The sequence below is a fragment of the Choloepus didactylus genome, chromosome 12 (assembly GCF_015220235.1).
Source record: "Choloepus didactylus isolate mChoDid1 chromosome 12, mChoDid1.pri, whole genome shotgun sequence".
NCBI lineage: Eukaryota > Metazoa > Chordata > Mammalia > Pilosa > Megalonychidae > Choloepus > Choloepus didactylus.
This window is the reverse complement of record NC_051318.1, coordinates 37,146,058-37,165,098: the sequence shown is the minus strand read 5'-3', so window position 1 is coordinate 37,165,098 and position 19,041 is coordinate 37,146,058. Positions and strand designations below refer to the sequence as shown.

General features: G+C 45.5%; 1 protein-coding gene across 4 annotated transcripts in view; it reads left to right on the top strand.

Annotated features, from left to right (window-relative positions):
* The first annotated feature begins 8,596 nt into the window (after window positions 1–8,596).
* The window catches only part of UBAC2 (UBA domain containing 2), a 214,730-nt gene continuing 204,285 nt past the window's right edge, over window positions 8,597–19,041 (top strand). Inside the window, exon 1 of one of the 4 annotated variants that reach the window (XM_037800640.1) lies at window positions 8,597–8,606. Coding sequence is in view for 1 of the 4 variants with exons in the window: in XM_037800641.1 (XP_037656569.1) it covers window positions 12,568–12,598 (31 nt within the window). In the remaining 3 variants the exon portion in view is untranslated. Of the gene's footprint in view, window positions 8,607–12,465; window positions 12,599–12,647; window positions 12,866–15,683; window positions 15,774–19,041 lie in introns of those variants that run through there. The other 3 variants (XM_037800641.1, XM_037800643.1, XM_037800644.1) reach the window with 3 other exon arrangements.

The following is a 19,041-nucleotide window of genomic DNA, read 5'->3' as shown; positions in this document are numbered from 1 at the left end:
TTCCCCTCTCTTTAATAATATTGATCTCATTTGCTTATAGTTCAAGCATTTCACTTAGCATTTTTGATATACGTGAAGTATATGTTAAATCATTTCATAATATTTTAATGACACTTTTAATTTTCATTCATTGAAACAAAAATTATACATTAGAATTAAAGAATAAATTCAATGTTTTAAAAGAATTTTCTTTGGAATGCCATCTTATTTCCCTATGTAGGATAAGACAATCAAACTCCTATATTCATCATTTCAAACAGGCTTTTAACCTACAGAAGTGCGGTGGGACAGTGAACTGGTTAGAAGAAAGAACAATTATTTTTTTGTGTGTGACTGTATTTGACAACACCAGACCCCATGTAATATCCCCCAATTCATTGTGACAATCAAAAATTATCCTTTCAAATTTCTAGGATGCACCCTATAGGCAGTACTGTGTTCATGAAAATCACTGATCTCATGCTGTGTAAGCATCTACTATGAATAATACTGAATCATTGAAAAGATTTAACTACTCTTTAGAAAGTTTCTAGACTCATTTTCTAATAAGTGTTAGTTTCATAGATATATGCTGAAAGTACATTTGAAGCAGTATTAGGGCTACTTTATCCAAGGATTGACCATCAACCCTTGTCATTATCTACTGCTTCCTCTAAAGGTTTATGACTAGAATCCCTGGGAATTTGGAAAGGGGCTCCTCAGGTAGGATGTGGAAGATGATATGGCCTATAAGCTTGAGGCACTGTAGCTCTCATCTGTTCAGACTCCATACTTTGGAAATCTGTGAATTTTATTTTTTGTTTCTTAGGTTTTTGGTATTTTCTACTACCCAGAAGTCTTTAGAAAAAATTCCATTCTGTCTCTGCTATGCCAAAGGAATACTAGGCTAAAGGATGGGTGAGATGTAGGGGAAATGTGATTGTCCAGGGATGCTTGGTCAGCAATCTTCCCTTGTGATCCACCTGGAGATTTTCTTTCTGATGCTAAAAATGGAAAGAGTACAATGCCTTCTCATTAAAAGAGACTCAAAATAGGTAAGATACAACATTTCATGACATTCCCTGCCCTTTAATGGCTCATTCTTTTACAGTAGAAGACAGAAACATAACTGAAACACTGGGATAAATATGATAATGTAGGTGTGCGTGAAGTATGATGGAAGCACAAAGTAAGGAATAACTGCTTCTGCCTGTTAGGGTCTGGAAGAGTGTCCGGCGCTGCCCCGCTCGGTCCCCGGTTCCCGGCCGGCGAGGGGAAACAGGGAAGGAGAGAGAGAGATGCAGACTGCGCGAACTAACCTGGTCATGAATCACGACTCGAACCACACGGCAGTTGTGAAAGCAAGCCCTTTACTACAGCTAGATGAACATTCTGTGTTACTGGTTCCCACACGGGGCACGGCGCCTCGTGGGAGAGCAGCCTCGATGTGGCCGTCAGGCACGGCTCCTTGTGGGCTGTCTCACCCTACCCCGTCCGGGTAAGACCTTTTATACACAATTAACAACCAATAAGCTTCTAGGCTAGTATCGCGTATACAGGATTTCGATTGGTAGGAGCGGGTGGCGGATACATGCGTCACTATGCGGAAACAGGATGCAGGCGCCATCTTGGCTCACTCGATGGGCGGGGGTAACTCTAGAGCAGGCTGCAGCGCATACGCTAGGCCCGATTCGGGAGGCGGCTTTCCACATCTCCCCCTTTCTTATTTATTTTTGACCCAGTGTCTCCAGTGATGAGCGTGCTCCCGTGAACCCAAATGGTTCACAACCTCTTTGGTGCTTTGGGGAGTCTGGACTAGGCCTCAGCCATCCAGCGGCGGAGCCTCTAGCACCAACCAGAATGCTCACGTCATATGGAGACCGGAGAGTCCGTAAGCTGGAAGCAACGTGACTCTCCCTGCAGTGCTTTGCCTGGCAACTGGGGAACAACGACGGGGGCAGGAACAGCAGTAACCAGAGTCGGGGGTGTCACTAGGTGTCTCTGTGCAATGGCTAGGGTCCAGTCTGGCCACAACTAGGACTCTGCCCTAGAGACCCACCTGAGACAAAATTATGACTACTGGTGTCGCCTTTTACACCCGAGAAACAGCCATGCGATTCGCTACAAATTTTGCTCCAAAGCGCCCCACCTGAGGCGACCAGGAAGGGGTATGGTTCACTATCGGGGGTAACAGAGGTGGGAGTCATAGCCATCATAGTGGTAACACGCAATTGCTGCTGCGCTTGAAACAGGCGTTCTAGCAAACATTTAACAACGACTAATCCCACCAATAATCCCACTGCAATGAGGATCCAATTAGTTAAATTGGGCCAAGAGAACCAGGAAGAAACACTGTGCAATAGTTTCTGTAGAACCTCGCCTAACCCGGAGAGATCGACTTTAACGGGTTTTAACTTGATCCCCCCAATTGTGTCTAAACTAGATTCCACCTGTTGGGAGAGATTAACAAATTCAGGAAAATATGACCTTTTCAGCCAATCAGAGACTCTGGAAATGCTTCCGGTCACGTTGGCCCTGACAGGAGTGACACAGAGTTTAACCGTAAGCCACCGGGTGTCACATGTTTGCTGAAGCACTCTCCAGAGTCCATCTATTTCCAGTCCAAGTTCATCTATCTCCGCTTGGAGTTTCTGAATGGCCTGGAAATTTAAGTTCAGCATCTGATTGTGGCGGCGTAGCACGTCTCGGGTAAGGTTGACCAAGCCATTTACCGTTTCCATCGTTATGGCGAGCTGCCGATCTGTCCATGCTTGTAGCACAGCCTGCCCGATCGTTGGGACAAACAAAGAGGAAGCTACACTGGCAGCATTCGATAGCCATTCTTTTATGCCTCTTGGACGCCTAGACTTAGAGAAGGGGATATTGTTAAGTGAAACAACTTGAGAAACAGGGCCAACCCAGTCGGTTGCCTTGACGGGGAGCCAGACATAACTTGGGCGATACACTAGGATAGCGGGGCGGCGAGGCATCCGGGTCTTTGGAACGGTTGCAGACTATAGGAGCAAGCCCAGTTTCACAAGTAGCATTCGCCGCAACTGTGGTGTTGACAACCTTGACAGAGAGGTTAGCAAAAGAGAGGATCAGTGTGTCATTGGTGAGGGGGAAGGACTCGTTGAAGCTTGTGGAGGAAATATAGTTCCACTAAAAAGAAAAAGGCAGATTAGAAGGATTGCTATAGGAGAGCAAAGAACAGAGTTACCGATCCTCTTTTTGGGCAACCGCGGGGTGGTCAGTCCTACTATTATCGTCTTGTCGGTCGTCGCCATCATCAGCAGGGTCGGAGGCTTGGTCTAATGGTTCAGGTTGTATATTCGTTGGCGTTTCTGACAGCTGTTCCTTGGCTTCTTCAGGTGATGTCACGGTTCTCACCAGTCTTTCCGGAACCCACACTGGTTGACGTCCTGGTTCCTGGGGAAAAACACAAACAGAGCCTCTGGCCCAGCTGAGCACCGGGTCAGGGCCTTTCCACTGCCCCGACAGGACATCCTTCCAACGGACTAGACCTCTATGCGGAGGACTCGGGGTGGTGTGTTGCAGGGCAGGTGTCATTCCTTGTGAATTTTCGTTTAAAAAATTATATGTGAGCAAGGCTACAGACAGTCGAGCTTTTGGGGACAGGCCGTGGCCTATACCCTCTTTCTGTTTTTTAAGCAAGTCTTTGAGAGATCTGTGCGCTCTTTCAATGATTCCTTGCCCCTGAGGGTTATAGGGGATGCCATGTTTTAATTGGACATCCATGTTGTCACAAAATTTTTGGAAGGATTTACTAGTGTAGGCAGGCCCGTTATCCGTCTTTAACGTCTTTGGCTTACCCCAAGCTGCCCATGCAGCAAGGCAGTGTGCAATGACGTGGGAGACTCTTTCTCCTGGTTCAGCAGAGGCAAATAAAACTTGGGAGCATGTGTCCACCGACACATGTAAGTACTTGATCTTACCATACTCTGAATGATGAGTGACATCCATCTGCCAAGTATCCCCTGGGGTGAGACCCCTAGGGTTGACCCCAACCGAGGGGACTGCTCTCTGCTCTGCACAATTGTTGCAGGCTCGGACAATATCTCGAGCAGCTGCACGTGGTATGCTGAACCGCTTAGCTAGGGTACCTGCATTGATGTGAAACTTGGCATGGAATTCTCGGGCTTGTTGATACGGTACCAGCGTCGGAAAGATGTGCAGCTGTCGAGTGGCTACATCTGCGCTATGGTTCCCCTGGGCCATAGGGCCAGGCAAACCTGTGTGGGCTCTAATATGGGTTATGTAAAAAGGGTGTTGCCTGGTCCATATAACCTCCTGTAGTTTGGCAAAGAACGTCCTTACTGTAGAGGAATGTTTAACAATGCCCACCGTTTCTAAAATTTGTACAGAGTTCACAACATAAGCAGAATCCGAGACGACATTTAAGGGCTCGGAAAGGCTTTCCAGGACTGCAATGATAACCTGCAGTTCTACCCATTGAGGCTTTTGTGGTTGGAAGAGCACTGTTTTAGGAGTGTCCCCCTCCACACAATACGCCCCTGTTCCAGAGCTGGAGCCGTCCGTGTATACGGTGGGGGCGCCTGCTAGTGGCCTAGGAGAGGTTACTTTGGGAAAAATCACTGGGTGCCGGGTGACAAACTGCAAGAGAGGAGCCTTAGGGAACTGATTGTTAATGGGACCAAGAAATGTACACCGGAGAATGGCCCATTGATCTATGCATCCGGTGAGTATCTCAAGCTGCTGGGAAGAATAAGGCACCCTGAGATTTTTGGGCTGCTGACCGAAATGCTGCACAGCCCTTTTAATGCATTCTAGGGCCAAGTCTGCAACCGCTGTAGGATAGTGCTCTAGGACTTTTTTGGGGGAAACTCCAGGGTGGACCCAGAGCAGCGGCCCCCGCTGCCACAGTACCGCAGTGGGCTGTAATTCTGTCGGCAGCACGCAGGCTTCAAAAGGCTCATCAGGGTCTATTCTCTTCAATGCAGCGCCACTGAGCGCCTGTTCCACCTGGCATAGTGCTCGCCTTGCCTCTGGAGTGAAGCTTCGAGGTGAGTTTATATTAGAATCCCCCTTCAACAGGTCGAACAAAGGTGTTAGTTTGACATTGGGTATTTTTAGGTATGGACGGATCCAATTGATATCCCCCATGAGTTTTTGTAGATCATTGAGAGTGTGTATATTGTCTAGCCTGAGAGACACCTTTTGGGGGGAAACATGAGTGGGTGCGACTTTCGCCCCCAGGAAAGTGGTAATGTCAGTCATTTGGATTTTTTCAGGGGCAATCTCTAGGTTAGCTTCTCTAAGACTAAGGACTAAATGTGACAAAACTGTTTTAAGAAGATCTGTGTCTCTATGGGCTAAGAGAATGTCATCCATATAATGGATGATTTTCACTTGAGGGAACTGCTGCCGAGTGCTAGCTAGCTTCGCAGCGACATACAGCTGGCACATGGTAGGACTATTAGCCATGCCTTGAGGCAGGACTGTCCATTCAAAGCGTTGACAGGGCTCCTCTTGATTACTAGAGGGCACAGTAAAGGCAAACTTAGGGGTGTCTTCAGGGTGGAGCGGAATAGAAAAGAAGCAATCTTTCAGATCTATGATGAAAATCGACCAGTGCTCCGGTAATGCCGAGAGGAGGGGCAGTCCCATCTGAACGGGCCCTAAAGGCTCCATGCAATCGTTAATAGCTCTTAGATCATGTAGCAGTCTCCATTTACCAGATTTCTTTTTTATTACGAATATAGGGGTGTTCCACGGTGACGTGGAAGGGGCGATATGGCCCTTTTCTAGTTGTTCTGATACTAGGGCGTGCAACGCTGCAAGTTTTTCCTGTGGCAAGGGCCACTGAGGCACCCACACCGGAGCCTCGGTTTTCCATTTTAGTTTTATAGGTGTGGGTGGGAATCTCTCCTCAGTGGCCCCTATGAAAAACCCAAGCCTCGTCTGTCAGACTTGGGGGCAGCTTGTATAGGCTCCGCACGTCCGTGCAGTGAAGCTCCTAAACCCTTGCCGGGGGTATACCCCATTTCTTTTAGCAGTCGCTTAGAGGTTGGGGAGTAGCCGCTAATTAAAGTAACGTCCATTTGGGTCAGAATGTCTCTTCCCCACAAAGACACAGGCAGGGCTAATACATAAGGCTGGAAACTGCCTTGGTGTCCTTCTTCATCGGCCCAATGAAGGGCAGCTGCACTGAGCATGGGCGCTGAAATTTGGCCTATTCCTCTAATGGGCTCTTCCGCCCTGCTCGTTGGCCAGGTGGGGGGCCATTCTTGTTGTCTTATGATAGACCGATCGGCCCCTGTATCGAGCAGGCCCAAGAAAGATCTGCCTTGCACCTTAATGGTTAGCATAGGTCGAGACTCCAGGGACATATGGAGTCCCTCAAAAATCGCTCCACTGGATCCGAACCCTTTTTCCCCTCTCTGTCTGATTCTGCTTGGAAAGACTGCATGTAAGCTGGGTAAGAGCAGGAGCTGCGCCAGCTTATCACCTTCTGCAATGACTAAGGTGCCCCGCTGAGATTGAACCATAACTTGGGCACGGCCTGTGAAATCTGAATCTACAAGTCCTGGTATAACTGTTAATCCTTTCAGGGCCGTGGATGCTCTTCCCAATATGAGCCCTACAGTACCAGCCGGTAAGGGCCCCTTGAAGGAGGTCCCTACTAACTGGACACCCATGGAGGGGGTTAGTACGAGTCTGGAGGTGGCACAGAGGTCCAGTCCTGCTGAGCCGGGGGACGCACGAATTTGATCGGATCCTGTGTTGTCGAATGGCATGCAAGGGGGTCCGTCGAAAGGGCGGACCCCCTCTTCCCGTTTTTTGGAATCTGCTCGGGGCGGCCAGAGAGGCGTCTACCCTGCGCATCGAAAACCGATTTACAGTCTTCTGCGCGGTGGGGGCCTTTGTGGCAACGGCCACACGGCCTGGTTGCTGCACCTGGTTCGCCAAACCGTTGAGTGGCAGGGGGTTGACGTCTATTGGGACAATCTCTCTTAAAGTACCCTGATTGGCCACAGCCATAGCACCCGTTAGACTTTGCCCCTAAGGTTCTCGGGCTTTTTGTAGCCACCTGTAGGGAGCTGGCTAGCATGGCAGCTAGACCTGCATTAGTTAAAGGGCTGCCAGCATCTCTACAGAGCCTGACCCACTCTGTCAAATTTTTTGCTCTGTTTTGTGCCAGGATAACTTTGCACTCCTTGTTGCACTGCTCAAAAATCATTTGCTTAACCACAGTCTCTGCTACTCCTGGATCTGAGAAGATTCTCTCAGCTGCGGTTTGCATCCTGGCTACAAAATCCGCAAATGGTTCTGTGGGGCCTTGGTGTATATTGCTGAGTGAGGCCTGAGCCTCTCCCTCACCTGTTAGCTTTTTCCAGGCACCCACAAAACAGCGGAAGATCTGGGCATAGACCTCTTGTGGGAAACCCGTTTGGTTCTGGGCATGGGCGCCTCTCCCCAACAGCATGTCAGCATTCCACCCGCCACGTCTCCCCGCCGCATTCCTTGCGGCCTGCTCTTCAGCTAACTCCTCAAACCATGCTTTCCAATCTATGAATCGGCCTGACGGCAAGCAAGCACGGGCTAGCTGAAAAATATCTGCGGGTGTATGATTTAGAGCAGAGAGGTTCTCGATCATGTTCAAGGTATAAGGGGCATTGGGGCCATACTGATGGACGGCCTGCCTCAATTCCCTCAATAGTTTGTAATCATATGATTCGTGCCGATTGCCACCTTGGGGATTGATAATAACCGGGTACATTTCTGAGACTGGCTGCGGCTCAAGTGGCTGGTAGCCACCCAGCATGCCAAAAGGTCTAAATGTTGTGAAAGGGTTCCATCTCCAGAAATGTCTCCCACTACTACCTAATGGCAAAGGGTCCTGAGGGCCTGTATACTCGGGCGGGGGGTACGGCAAAGGTTGCCCCTCCCCTGACCGACCCATCGGGGTTTCCGGGTCTGGCAGCAAAGGATAATTACATTTACTGGGCATGGCCACTAGAGGGAGCTCTCGGCAAGGTCCTTTGGTGGGACCGCCCAAGGCGTCAGTTGGGAGCTGGGGTGTCCCTGGGGGTGCAGCGGTAGACATTGGCGGGGCGGAAGGCCGCACGGGTGTGGCGGGAGGCTCCTCCCACTCAATTAGCGGGGATGCTTCCGCCTTCTCGTCAGTATCGCTATCTGACTCTGAGTCAGAGTCACTGGACTCCGGCGGTTTGCCCTTACAGGAGCCGTCCGCTGACGAAACTGACTGGGTTTCTTGGAGCGCGCACCGTGCTTCTTGCAAGACAGAGGACGGGCTTAGGCCGGTAGCCGATTCTAGTTCAAGGACCGCACGGACGGTCTCCCATACGGGTACTAGAATCGGGTCCATACACACGCCCGTCTGGCGCGCTCGGTCTATGTCGCGACCGAGCTTCATCCAAGAGGGTAGGCTAAGGCTGCCGGTGCAGGCAAACCAAGGGGCAAAAGTATCAACATCATCAAGAAAACGCTGAAGGGAGCTTTTCCTGACCGAGATACCCCGTTGTTTCAAAAGGTTCTTTAAGGGAGCTAAGAGAGGTGAACTTCCGGACTGCCCCATGATTGCAGTCGGCACTATACTTCAGTCACTCGGAGAGCTCTTCCGAGTCCCCCGGGGTCACCTGAAAACCCACGGGCCCTAACTATCATGTAATAAGACGCACTCACCTTCTCGCGTTGATCAGGCGCGGGAAGTCCGCCGTAAGCTCCACGCGCAGCGCTGCTCTCCTCACAGAGGGACCGTCGAGAGCGAGGCAGGAGGAGGAGCTTCCCCGTACGGGCCACCACTTGTCCGGCGCTGCCCCGCTCGGTCCCCGGTTCCCGGCCGGCGAGGGGAAACAGGGAAGGAGAGAGAGAGACGCAGACTGCGCGAACTAACCTGGTCATGAATCACGACTCGAACCACACGGCAGTTGTGAAAGCAAGCCCTTTACTACAGCTAGATGAACATTCTGTGTTACTGGTTCCCACACGGGGCACGGCGCCTCGTGGGAGAGCAGCCTCGATGTGGCCGTCAGGCACGGCTCCTTGTGGGCTGTCTCACCCTACCCCGTCCGGGTAAGACCTTTTATACACAATTAACAACCAATAAGCTTCTAGGCTAGTATCGCGTATACAGGATTTCGATTGGTAGGAGCGGGTGGCGGATACATGCGTCACTATGCGGAAACAGGATGCAGGCGCCATCTTGGCTCACTCGATGGGCGGGGGTAACTCTAGAGCAGGCTGCAGCGCATACGCTAGGCCCGATTCGGGAGGCGGCTTTCCACAGAAGAGGTATCATTTTAGCTGATATTTTGGGAAAAGAGTTTATCAGGCTGAGGGAGTGGGTTGCTTCATCCACTCTATGTTGTTCTTAAAGCACATAGATAGCAGTGTTAGGTAGCAAACTATTCTTTTAATGTCTACATTGTTGCATTTAGGTAGCCTTACTAATTTGGTTGCAAATAAATGAAAATGCCAAGTTTTAATAAAAATTAAATCGCCAAATTCTATAAATGTTACCCCAAACTACATTGGAAGGATAGCCATTACCCCCTGTTCTGTATTATCTGGAACAGTGAACTGTTGAAGTTAACTGTTGATTTGTGATAATATATCTCATGATGAATCTGACTACTTTTGACTACTTCTGGGTCTTTCTGGTGGAGGCAATTCTTCACCTGTGTAAAGTTTATATAAATGTATAGTGATTTCCTTTTATTGTAGGTAGGTGGTAAGTTTATAAGGCTTATAAGCTTACCACTATTACCCAATGTAGAAAGCAGATTTGGTAGTAGGTTCAACAACAAATTCACATACATAGCAAGGCAAAAGATGATTCCTAGGAATCAACTGACTTAGTTCTTCATAATAAATACTAGAGAAAAGACAAAGTGGAAATACAGGCAAAGGCAATGACACCAAGAATTCATGATAAAAGTTAGATGAATTATACAAGTGTGGAGTTTCTTGATCTCCATACTATTGACATGTTGGGTCCGGAAATTCTTTATTGTTGTGACATCCAAAAATGTTTCCAGATAATGCCAAATGTTTCCTGTTGAGAATCACTGCACTAGTGCTTCTCAAATTTTAATGTGCATACAAATGACAGCATGTCTTATTAAATGCAGATTCTGCCTTAATAGGTCTGGGGTGGGGCCTAGCATTCTAGTCCAAACAAGATCCCAAGTGAGGCCCATGCTGCTCCTCCAAAAACCACACTTGCTCCTTGGAAGACACACCTACAACTTTCTACCAGTCAAGAGTTACAGGTCCTCAGAGTGTATAGTAGACGTACACTCAAGGTACAGATCACTGCAAATATTTGGATATCATACTAATTACTTTGCATTTGGTTGCAAAGATTGTTTGTAGAATTGAACATTATTGAAGAATTAAAAAAACAAAACACTTTATTTCCATTTCAGCAGTTTTCAAACTTTTTGGTCTTGAGATCCTTATATGCTCTTTAAAAGTTATTGAGAACTGGAGCTTCTGTTTATGTGGGCTTATATCTATTGATGTTTACCACATTCGTAATTAAAACTGAAAAATTTTAAAAAATTATGAAATTCATACAAATGACAATATACCCATTACATGTTAAAATAAATAGCATGTTTTATGAAAAATTACTATACTTCCCCAAGCAAAATATTATGGGGTAAGAATAGCATTATGTCACATTTTGCAAATGTCTTTAGTGCATAGCTTATTAGAAGACATCTGGATCCCCACAGCTGTGTCTGCTTTTAGTTTATTGTGATATATTGTTTTGCTTGAAGTAAATGAAACAAATCTAGCCTCACACAGATATGTAGTTGGAAAAGGAGCATTTTAATAGCATTTCAGATAATTCAGATATTCTTTATCCATACTATACCCAAACTTATCTTAAAGACTAGTTGCAGTGAGGAATCTGAAGCCATACTGATGAATATTTTGTACTCTGTACAGTAAAAGTCAATGTTTTATCTTGCGGTTTAAATTATTTTTTTACCAACTCATGCTTTTTAACATCATGCATTGGTCATCTGGAAAATAATGGTTCACTAAGTTATGCAGGTCTTCTAATTCTACAGTGGAAAATTCCACTGTATAGTCCTGAGTGGATAAGAATAAAAAAGACAACTGATGTCTTAGTATTACTGCAAAAATAGTTTTGGTCTTTTGCGTCCCTAAAAGGATCTAGGGGAATTGTTTCAGGACCCCCATGGACTGTACTATGTCAGCTACAGTTTTGTGGCCAGGCAACAATTTGTTCAAACATAAAGGACCTTTAAACTATCGTTATATTGCAAAATAACACAATGAGATGAACCTAAAGTTAAAATAGAAAGTGTATTTTCACAACTGTGAACAAATTTTACAAAGAAAAACCTAAAGAATAAAACAAAAGTCACCTGTATGTTTGCCTTCCAGAAATAATCAATGTTAATATTCTAGTTCACTGGAACCTCTATAAGGGCAGGGTCTGCGTTTTATTGATCTACAAATCTCAGATTTAGCACACAGGCTGGCCCTTAGCACTCGGAATTTTTTTTTTAAGTATGCTGTACATAGTTGTGTAGCCTGTCCTTTTCATTTAGCCTTGCAGTGTGCTCATAATCCCATATTCTTTTAAAACTTTTTCTTTTAACGACTCATAAGTTTTCCGGCTCAAGCTCACATTAAGAAAACCATTTTGCTTCAGCAGAGTAATTTCATTCTGCAAGATAAAAATAATTGAATGGCTTAGAATTCACTGAAAGACCCACGTGTGGGAGGACGCCATCACATAAGTATGGGCAGCCGAGCCGCTCCCGCTCCCAGATTTTACGTCTGCCAGGGACCCCCGGCCACAGGCCCTCCGCGGCAGGAGGAGGGGCGTGTGCATCCAGCGGCTCCGCACAGATCCGGGGTCCCGGCACTACGGTACTCGGCGCTCAGCGTGGAGACCCGGGTAGGACGGACGTGAGAAGAGGGGGCAGCCAGTACGCCCCGCTCTCCGCGACCGGGAGGGTCGTCCAGCTCTGGCTCCCCTTTCATCGCCGCGAGGCTGGACTTGACTTGAGCCGACACTTGAGACGGTTCTAATTACCAAACCTTCCCAGCGAGTCGAGCCTCGGACTACTGCCCAGATAGCCTGCGTGGAACTGAGCCGGCGCCTGAGAGGGTGTCCCGTCTGGGGAGGTTGGAGTGGAGGTCTCGAGGAATGCCCAGTCCGGCATTCCAGCGGAACCGGCCGAAAGGGGCGTGAGGTTGGCGCTGAGCAGCGGTTCGCGGCTCCCATAGCTAAGCCTCGGTTCCTCTCAGACTACTGCATTTCTTTTCCAAACAGCTACCACGGCCGTCGAAAAAACTGTACTGGGGTTGTGGACGCACTTCCCCTTCCCCGCAGGAAGGGAGAGGTCCCAGGGAGCATGTGCGCCCCGGGCGCCGCGCATGCCCTGTACGTCAGGCGGCCGAGCGCAATCGAGTCGCCTGGGTTCGTCGGCTCTCCGGTAGTGCGCCTGCGCGATCGCCGGGCCTCTCCACCTCCGATTCCCCTCCCCTTCTTCCCCGCCCCCCTCCCCCCGCAGGGGCTCCGGGCCCGGCGGGACCATGTTCACCAGCACCGGCTCGAGTGGGCTTTGTGAGTACCGGCCGCCGCCATGCTAGCTGTTCCCTACATGCCGTCTGGGCACCTCCTTGAGGGAAGTGGGGACAACGAGGACCCTCGGGTTTGCAGGAGGTTTGGGGGCCGATCCTCCATCTCCGCGCCCGGCCATCCATCCCCGCTCCCGAACCTTGGTAGTTCCTGCCCTTGGGGGCTGCGGGCACTGCCCTCACTTCAGCCCGAAGGGCGAGTGGGGAACAAGTCCCGCCGCCGCCAGACTCGGCCCTCACCTGTGAGCCCCAGGTGCGATGCTCTGGTGCCCGGGGTCTGCTGCAGGTGGGCTGGGCGGTTAGGGTCAGGCTGGGTGACCTCGAGTTCTCCTGGCTCGGCCCCTTTCCCTTTGAGGCGTGTGTGCCAGTCGCTGAAAGTGCCAAGCTGAAAGAAGAGGCTGTCCCGTTGCAGGCGTTTCTGGAAGCCTGCCCCTTTTCCAGTCACCTTGCTCCATTCATTTAGGCTTCGGTCGGACTGACCTGACTTCCCCGGAAGCAGATTTCAACCTCTGTTTCAGAAACTGATCCCTCAGTTTTCTTAGATTAGCTACCTTCCAGTCTCCCTTAAAAATTTTTAGGCAAACGAAAACTGATTAAAGTGCTTTAAAGTGGTGGGAAGTTAGGAAGTGATTTGGTGAGAAAGTGCACTTTGCTACTGGATTTTGCTATGTTATTTTGAGTGTTAGTTGTGGTCCTCAGAGAGGACAAAGAAGTATATATATTTAAATGATTGTACCTCACTGAAATCAAGTGTATTTAATTGACTTTTGGTAAGGTGGAGTGTATGCTAACTAAACAGCACTGAGATTAAGCATGGATACATCAGTTAACTGTTTGAACAGCCTTAATTTTGGGATTGTTTGTCACTGGTAGTGTTTCGTATCTCTATACGTGAAGTATAGAGTTAATGTTGCCAGAGTATAGACGCATTTGCCATTTCCAAATATTAGAAAGCCCTATTGTGAATGTCACAAATCTATTTCCGTGACAAAATATCTCAGTATAAGAGTGAGTTAGTATCAGAGCCACGGGCTTAATTTTAAACCTTCCTCACTTCAGGACTTCTGAGGTTTTGCCATGAGTTTGATATTTATGATTTTCCTTGTTTCATAATTAATTTGATTTATGGCCTCTTTCATGCATTGGCCTCAGAGTACATTTCAACTACGAGTTAATTAACCTCCCTAAAACTACCCCTTAGATGAAGAACATTATTACTGTCTATGAAACTGACAGTCAAGAACAGGGTGTGATTTTCCTAGTATCACACAGTGAGTGAGCCATACACTGGTGGCTATGGAATTCTCAGAATTCCTCAATCCTGGATGCTCTTTCAGCATTTTGAACTATCCTGCCTTATTGTCTAAAATACATATAAAACATTTATTTTTAAAGGCAAGAGAAATCTCTTATTGGTTATTATGCCATTATATTGCATTGGCAAAGTCCATTCAAACTTGATACAGGCTTCCTCTGGGGAGGGTAAGACTTTATGACCTGTGGCATAGGTTTGATGAATATTGAATTCCAGGAACCAAATTACTGCCCTAGGGAGAGGCTTAGGGCAAGGACTCCTCAGCTGTCTTGCCCTGTTTCTAAAATAAGTGAGTCCACCAGATGAGTTGATAGGATGGCCATTCTTCAGAAGGCATTGTCTTATAGGCTCATTTAACAAACATTTGCGGCATCTGCTGTGGGCCAGGCACTGTATGGGTTCTGGGAACACAATGTTGAACAAGTGTTTGTCCCAGTGCTTCCAGTGCTTATAGTGGAGTTTAGTCACAGTTTTCCAAGGTAATTGGCAAATTACCCTGCTTAATTTTTTTTTTTTCCTGGTGAGGCAACTTATTGAGAGGGTCATGATTTCCTTTAGGTAAGGAGTTGTGTGGCCCTTGTTATGTCAAAGTGCTGATCCAGAGTTAAGTATCTTAAGGAAGAATAATAGTATCTACCCTCTCCCACTCCCAAGGATGATGAATAACATTCTTTTCTTCCATGGAGAAATCCCTGCCATTTGCTTGCTGCTGTCTTACTGTTATGATTTTCTCTCTCTATCTCTCATTCAGTCATTCTACAAATGACTGAATAAGCCACACATTGTTCATGTGCAGAGGATAAAGTGGTAAACAGGGCCAAAGAAACCAACATAAATATATTAACAAATAATGTGATTTCACATAGTGGTAAGTGTATAATGAAAATAAGATGGTTATGGTGAAGTACTGCTTTAGCATGCGAGGTCAGGGAAAATACCTGGGAAGGTGATGTTTGAGTTAATACCCAAATAGTGTGAAGGAACTAACCATGTCAAAATTTGTTGAAACTTTTTTGTTCTGGAGAGGGAATAGCAAGCCTGAAGACTCTGAAACATACACAGCAGTGTGTCTGCATCTCTGTTTTTGTGAGAGAGCAAAGTACAGTGGTGTGAAATGCGGACTTTGAAGTCAGACTGTTGTACTTCAGATTCCTTATCTATGAACAGGTGGTAATAGTATTATCTATTTTATAAAGTTGTTGGGAGGATTAAAAGAGTCGATGTATATGAAGTTCCCAGAATTTTGCCATAAAAATACTCAAATTAAAGTATTATTAACTGGATCCTTCTTCTGAGCCTGTTATTAAAAATACAAAACCATAGTCCATTCATTGACTCTGTCTGTACCTTTCCCAACCACTGACCACTTGGTTTTTCCTTTTCTTCCATCCAAACTTGAAAGATGATCTTCATTTGCTTTTTTCCCTTCCTCATCTTCCTTTGCTCTTTAGCCCTCTGCTAATAGTTAGCTATTTAATGGTCACCTCCAGGCTCACTGCAGCCTGCTTCTACCCCACTGGGCCACTAGATTGCTGGGGATGGGTTAGCAAATGACTTACATACCAAGAGGTATAATGAGTGCTTCTTAATCCTTATCTTAGTGGAATGTTCCCTTGCATTTGGCCCTGATGAGCATTTCTTTCTAAAATTCTTTACTCCTTAGCCTTTATAAACAACAAGAAGAAAACTCCATACTTCCCTGTTTCTCTTCATATCTCACTGATCATATTTGCTTGGTTTCTTTAATATCCTCAGAGTCCACTGGTTTTGGTATTAATGAGTTATTGATTCCTTTGAGGACAGCAGTTTCAGTGGAGTGCTGAGGTCAAGACCTGCTTTCTTTGAGGTAAGGAGTGAATCAGAGGCTAGAAAGTAGAAGTAGTGAGACTAAACTGTAGGGATTAGTATGTAGATAGCTGGGGGTACCTAAGGAAAATAGCTGGATTCAGCTCTTTGAAGACTCAGATGCTTGTCAATACCCAGGGTGTCATGCTAACTAAAAGTCACCCAGCACTGAGGTGGAAACCAGTGTAAATATATTAATTTGGAGTGAGAAGTACAGTTTTCACATGAGCTGCAGCTTTTCCCTATAGTGAAAATTGTGTTTGATCCAAATGATCTGTTAAGGATCCTGGTGTCAGATGCCAGTTAGGGATGTTTGATGACTCTGTGGTCAATGGTGTCAGCCTAGGGCAAGGGCATTTATCTTGTAGAAATAAGGACTGGTGGGGTCTTTCAGGATCTGCAACCTTCATTTTAGCTTTAGAATCTTGCCTCAGGAATTTGAATACTCTTTATCCTACATTATGCTGAAATGGGCACTTTCAACATTTACCATTGTGACTCCTTTTTAATTTTTTCTACTTCTTACTGACATATTCTTTCTTTAGGTATATATTCAACATGTTGAATACATGGCTTGTTGGAGATGACCAAGTAAATCTTTATTTTTGTCTCTTACTATCTCTTTAAACTTTATTCAGTGGGGGAAGCTTTTTGCCTTCATGCCTTATGACTTCTATTCACCCTTCGACTCATTGATTGAACAGATATTTAATGAGCACTACTGGGAGCAAGTGCATTCTAGGTGCTGGGGATTCAGTAGAAAATAAAAGACAAAAGTTACATTCAAACGGTAGTCTTAGATAATAGAAGGCACAAAACATAGGCTCAATTCAAAAAATAAAAGTACCCAGTTCAAGATATTAATCAACACTTCAGTCTTAATTGAAAGGTGACTTTTTCTTCCTTTTCCCACCAGCTAAGACTTGTAATTGTCAGTCACCTGCTTTCAGAGAAAGGGGTGTGATTGGCTTCTGCCCTTTTTGTGTTCATCTCTGTCTCCCAAATTTCCCGTTTCTGACCTCACTAGGTTCTAGACTGGGTGGAATGGGAGGAGGAAGGAATGATGAGAATTAGGGCAGTTGTTACTGGCACTTCGTTAAAGCAGACACTCCTGTGGTGCTTTAGTGGGTTCTTCAGAGACGCTCATAGCTGGGAGCCTCTCACCCTGCCACTTCCTTTACTTGGGAGGACACAGCTTTATATTAGTAGATTTTATTTTGGTGACTCTTCCTCAGCCCCTAGCCTGAAGTTCACCTCCAGTTTCTTACTGCTGGCCCTTTTGGCCTGCTTGGGGACATTTTGGACTGAACCAAAGAGGATCCCACTGCTGGTTCTTGCCTGTGCCCTACCTCTGGTGCATTGGAAATGCTCATTCATTGTGTTGGTTGCACGTTGTGCATGTTGGTCCTAATGATCAGTATGTTTTCTCTACCCTCCCTTCTTTAGATTTTCCAGGAGGGAAAGCCACTATATCCCCACTTCCAGGGCCACATATTTAGCTCACTGTGTAGGCCCACTGAATCCCCTCTAGCTTGATGTGAGGGTACAGTTGTACTCACAGCACTTCAGTGGTTCACTCCATGATATTACTTCTAATGTCCTGTCTTTACAATAGAGAACTCTCTCCATTCTACACACTATTTTTATTTCCATGATCTAGCTGCTAGGGGCCTGAGATTCATGGAACTGCTTTTGATTCATTTTCTTTGTAAGTTCTGCATTTCGGCATGGAGCCTCCCTCTGGTATGAAGCAACCTTTGTATTTTAGTACCTTAGTGGAAATTCATTTTACCATCTTGTTTTAGTTGGCTTTCTGTTTTGTGGGTTAAGAATCATTTGGCTCTCCTCTTTAAAGGTGACTCCATAGATTACACATTTCTGCTCTAATTTCTTTCTTTGTTTTCAGTAAAGGATTAATTCAGCAGGACTGGGTTATCCAAATCTTTCAGTGTTGTCTTTAAAGCTTGACTCTTGAGGGTAAGCTATTTCTTACATTTGGAGACTGTGTCCTTGAAATTCCCAAGGAATATACTATTTATTTAAGAATTTTATTTGAGAAGAGACGACAGGCATTAACTAGGGAGGGACAAGATTGAGGAAAGGATGCTTTTAAAAAATTGTTTCTTTTCACTGTAAAAGTAACATTACATTATAGAAAATTTGGAAAATAAAGAAAAACCATTGTTAGCATTCTGATTTATACTCTTTACCTTTTTTCTCCACATGTATGTTCTTGTTTTAAAATAACTGTTTTTGTTATAAAATGAAAACAAGTTCATTAAAGAAAAGTCTTAAATTCAGAAAGGCACAAGGAAGAAATAAAAACAGTATTTACTGACGTGGTGTTTATACTCTTTTTCCAGTGCAAAAATGAATATACAAATAAAGAATCAAAAAAATAAATTTATCACACTCAAATACTATTTCAGAACTTGCCTTCATTTCACCTAACAGAACCTTTAAAAATGTAATCATAGTGATTATATGTGTATAATGTTGTATTCAGCATTTCCCTAGAACCCTGTTTCTGCAGAGTTTAGGTTGTTGCTCCACTCCTTTTTTCTGTTATAGTAGTGATGAGAGCATCTTAATTTTCAAATATTCCAAGTGAAAAAAGGTTAAATAAAGAATATTATCTTATGACTTTTGATACATACTGCCAAATCCCAACACCATAGGCTGATACCAATTTATAACTTCACCAGCAGTTTAAGGGAGAAATGATTATGTTACTTAAATTATTACATTTAATTTTCACAACAACCCTACGAGGGTAGGCATTGTTATTTGTTATTTTTCCCCCCACGAATGAGTATATTGAGACCCAGAAAATAATTGGTCAGGATCACATAGCTAGTATGTTGGAAGAGCTAAGATTTGAACCCAGGTTTGCCTGCCTTCAAAGCCTGTACTCTTTCTACAGTATGATGCTATGTTAAAGGGATTGCATTGACCTAAACGTTGGAAAATGACTGAGAGCAATGGCAGTGTACCATAAAAGCCTAATGTCTGGGGAAAAGAATCATGATTTGGTTAAGGGCTCTATATACCTCTATATAATTTCTTAACAATTTTTCAGTTGAAAACCAATAAATATGAGCTGTTAGTTTTACTTATGTATCACTATGCACTTGGCAGTGTTCTAAGTGGTTTATATATATGAACTCACCTAATTCTCAGAGCAGCACTGTGAGTAGGCATGATTATTCTCCCCAATGAGCAGATGAGTAAACTGAGGCACCGAACATTTAAGTAACTTTCTCAAGGTC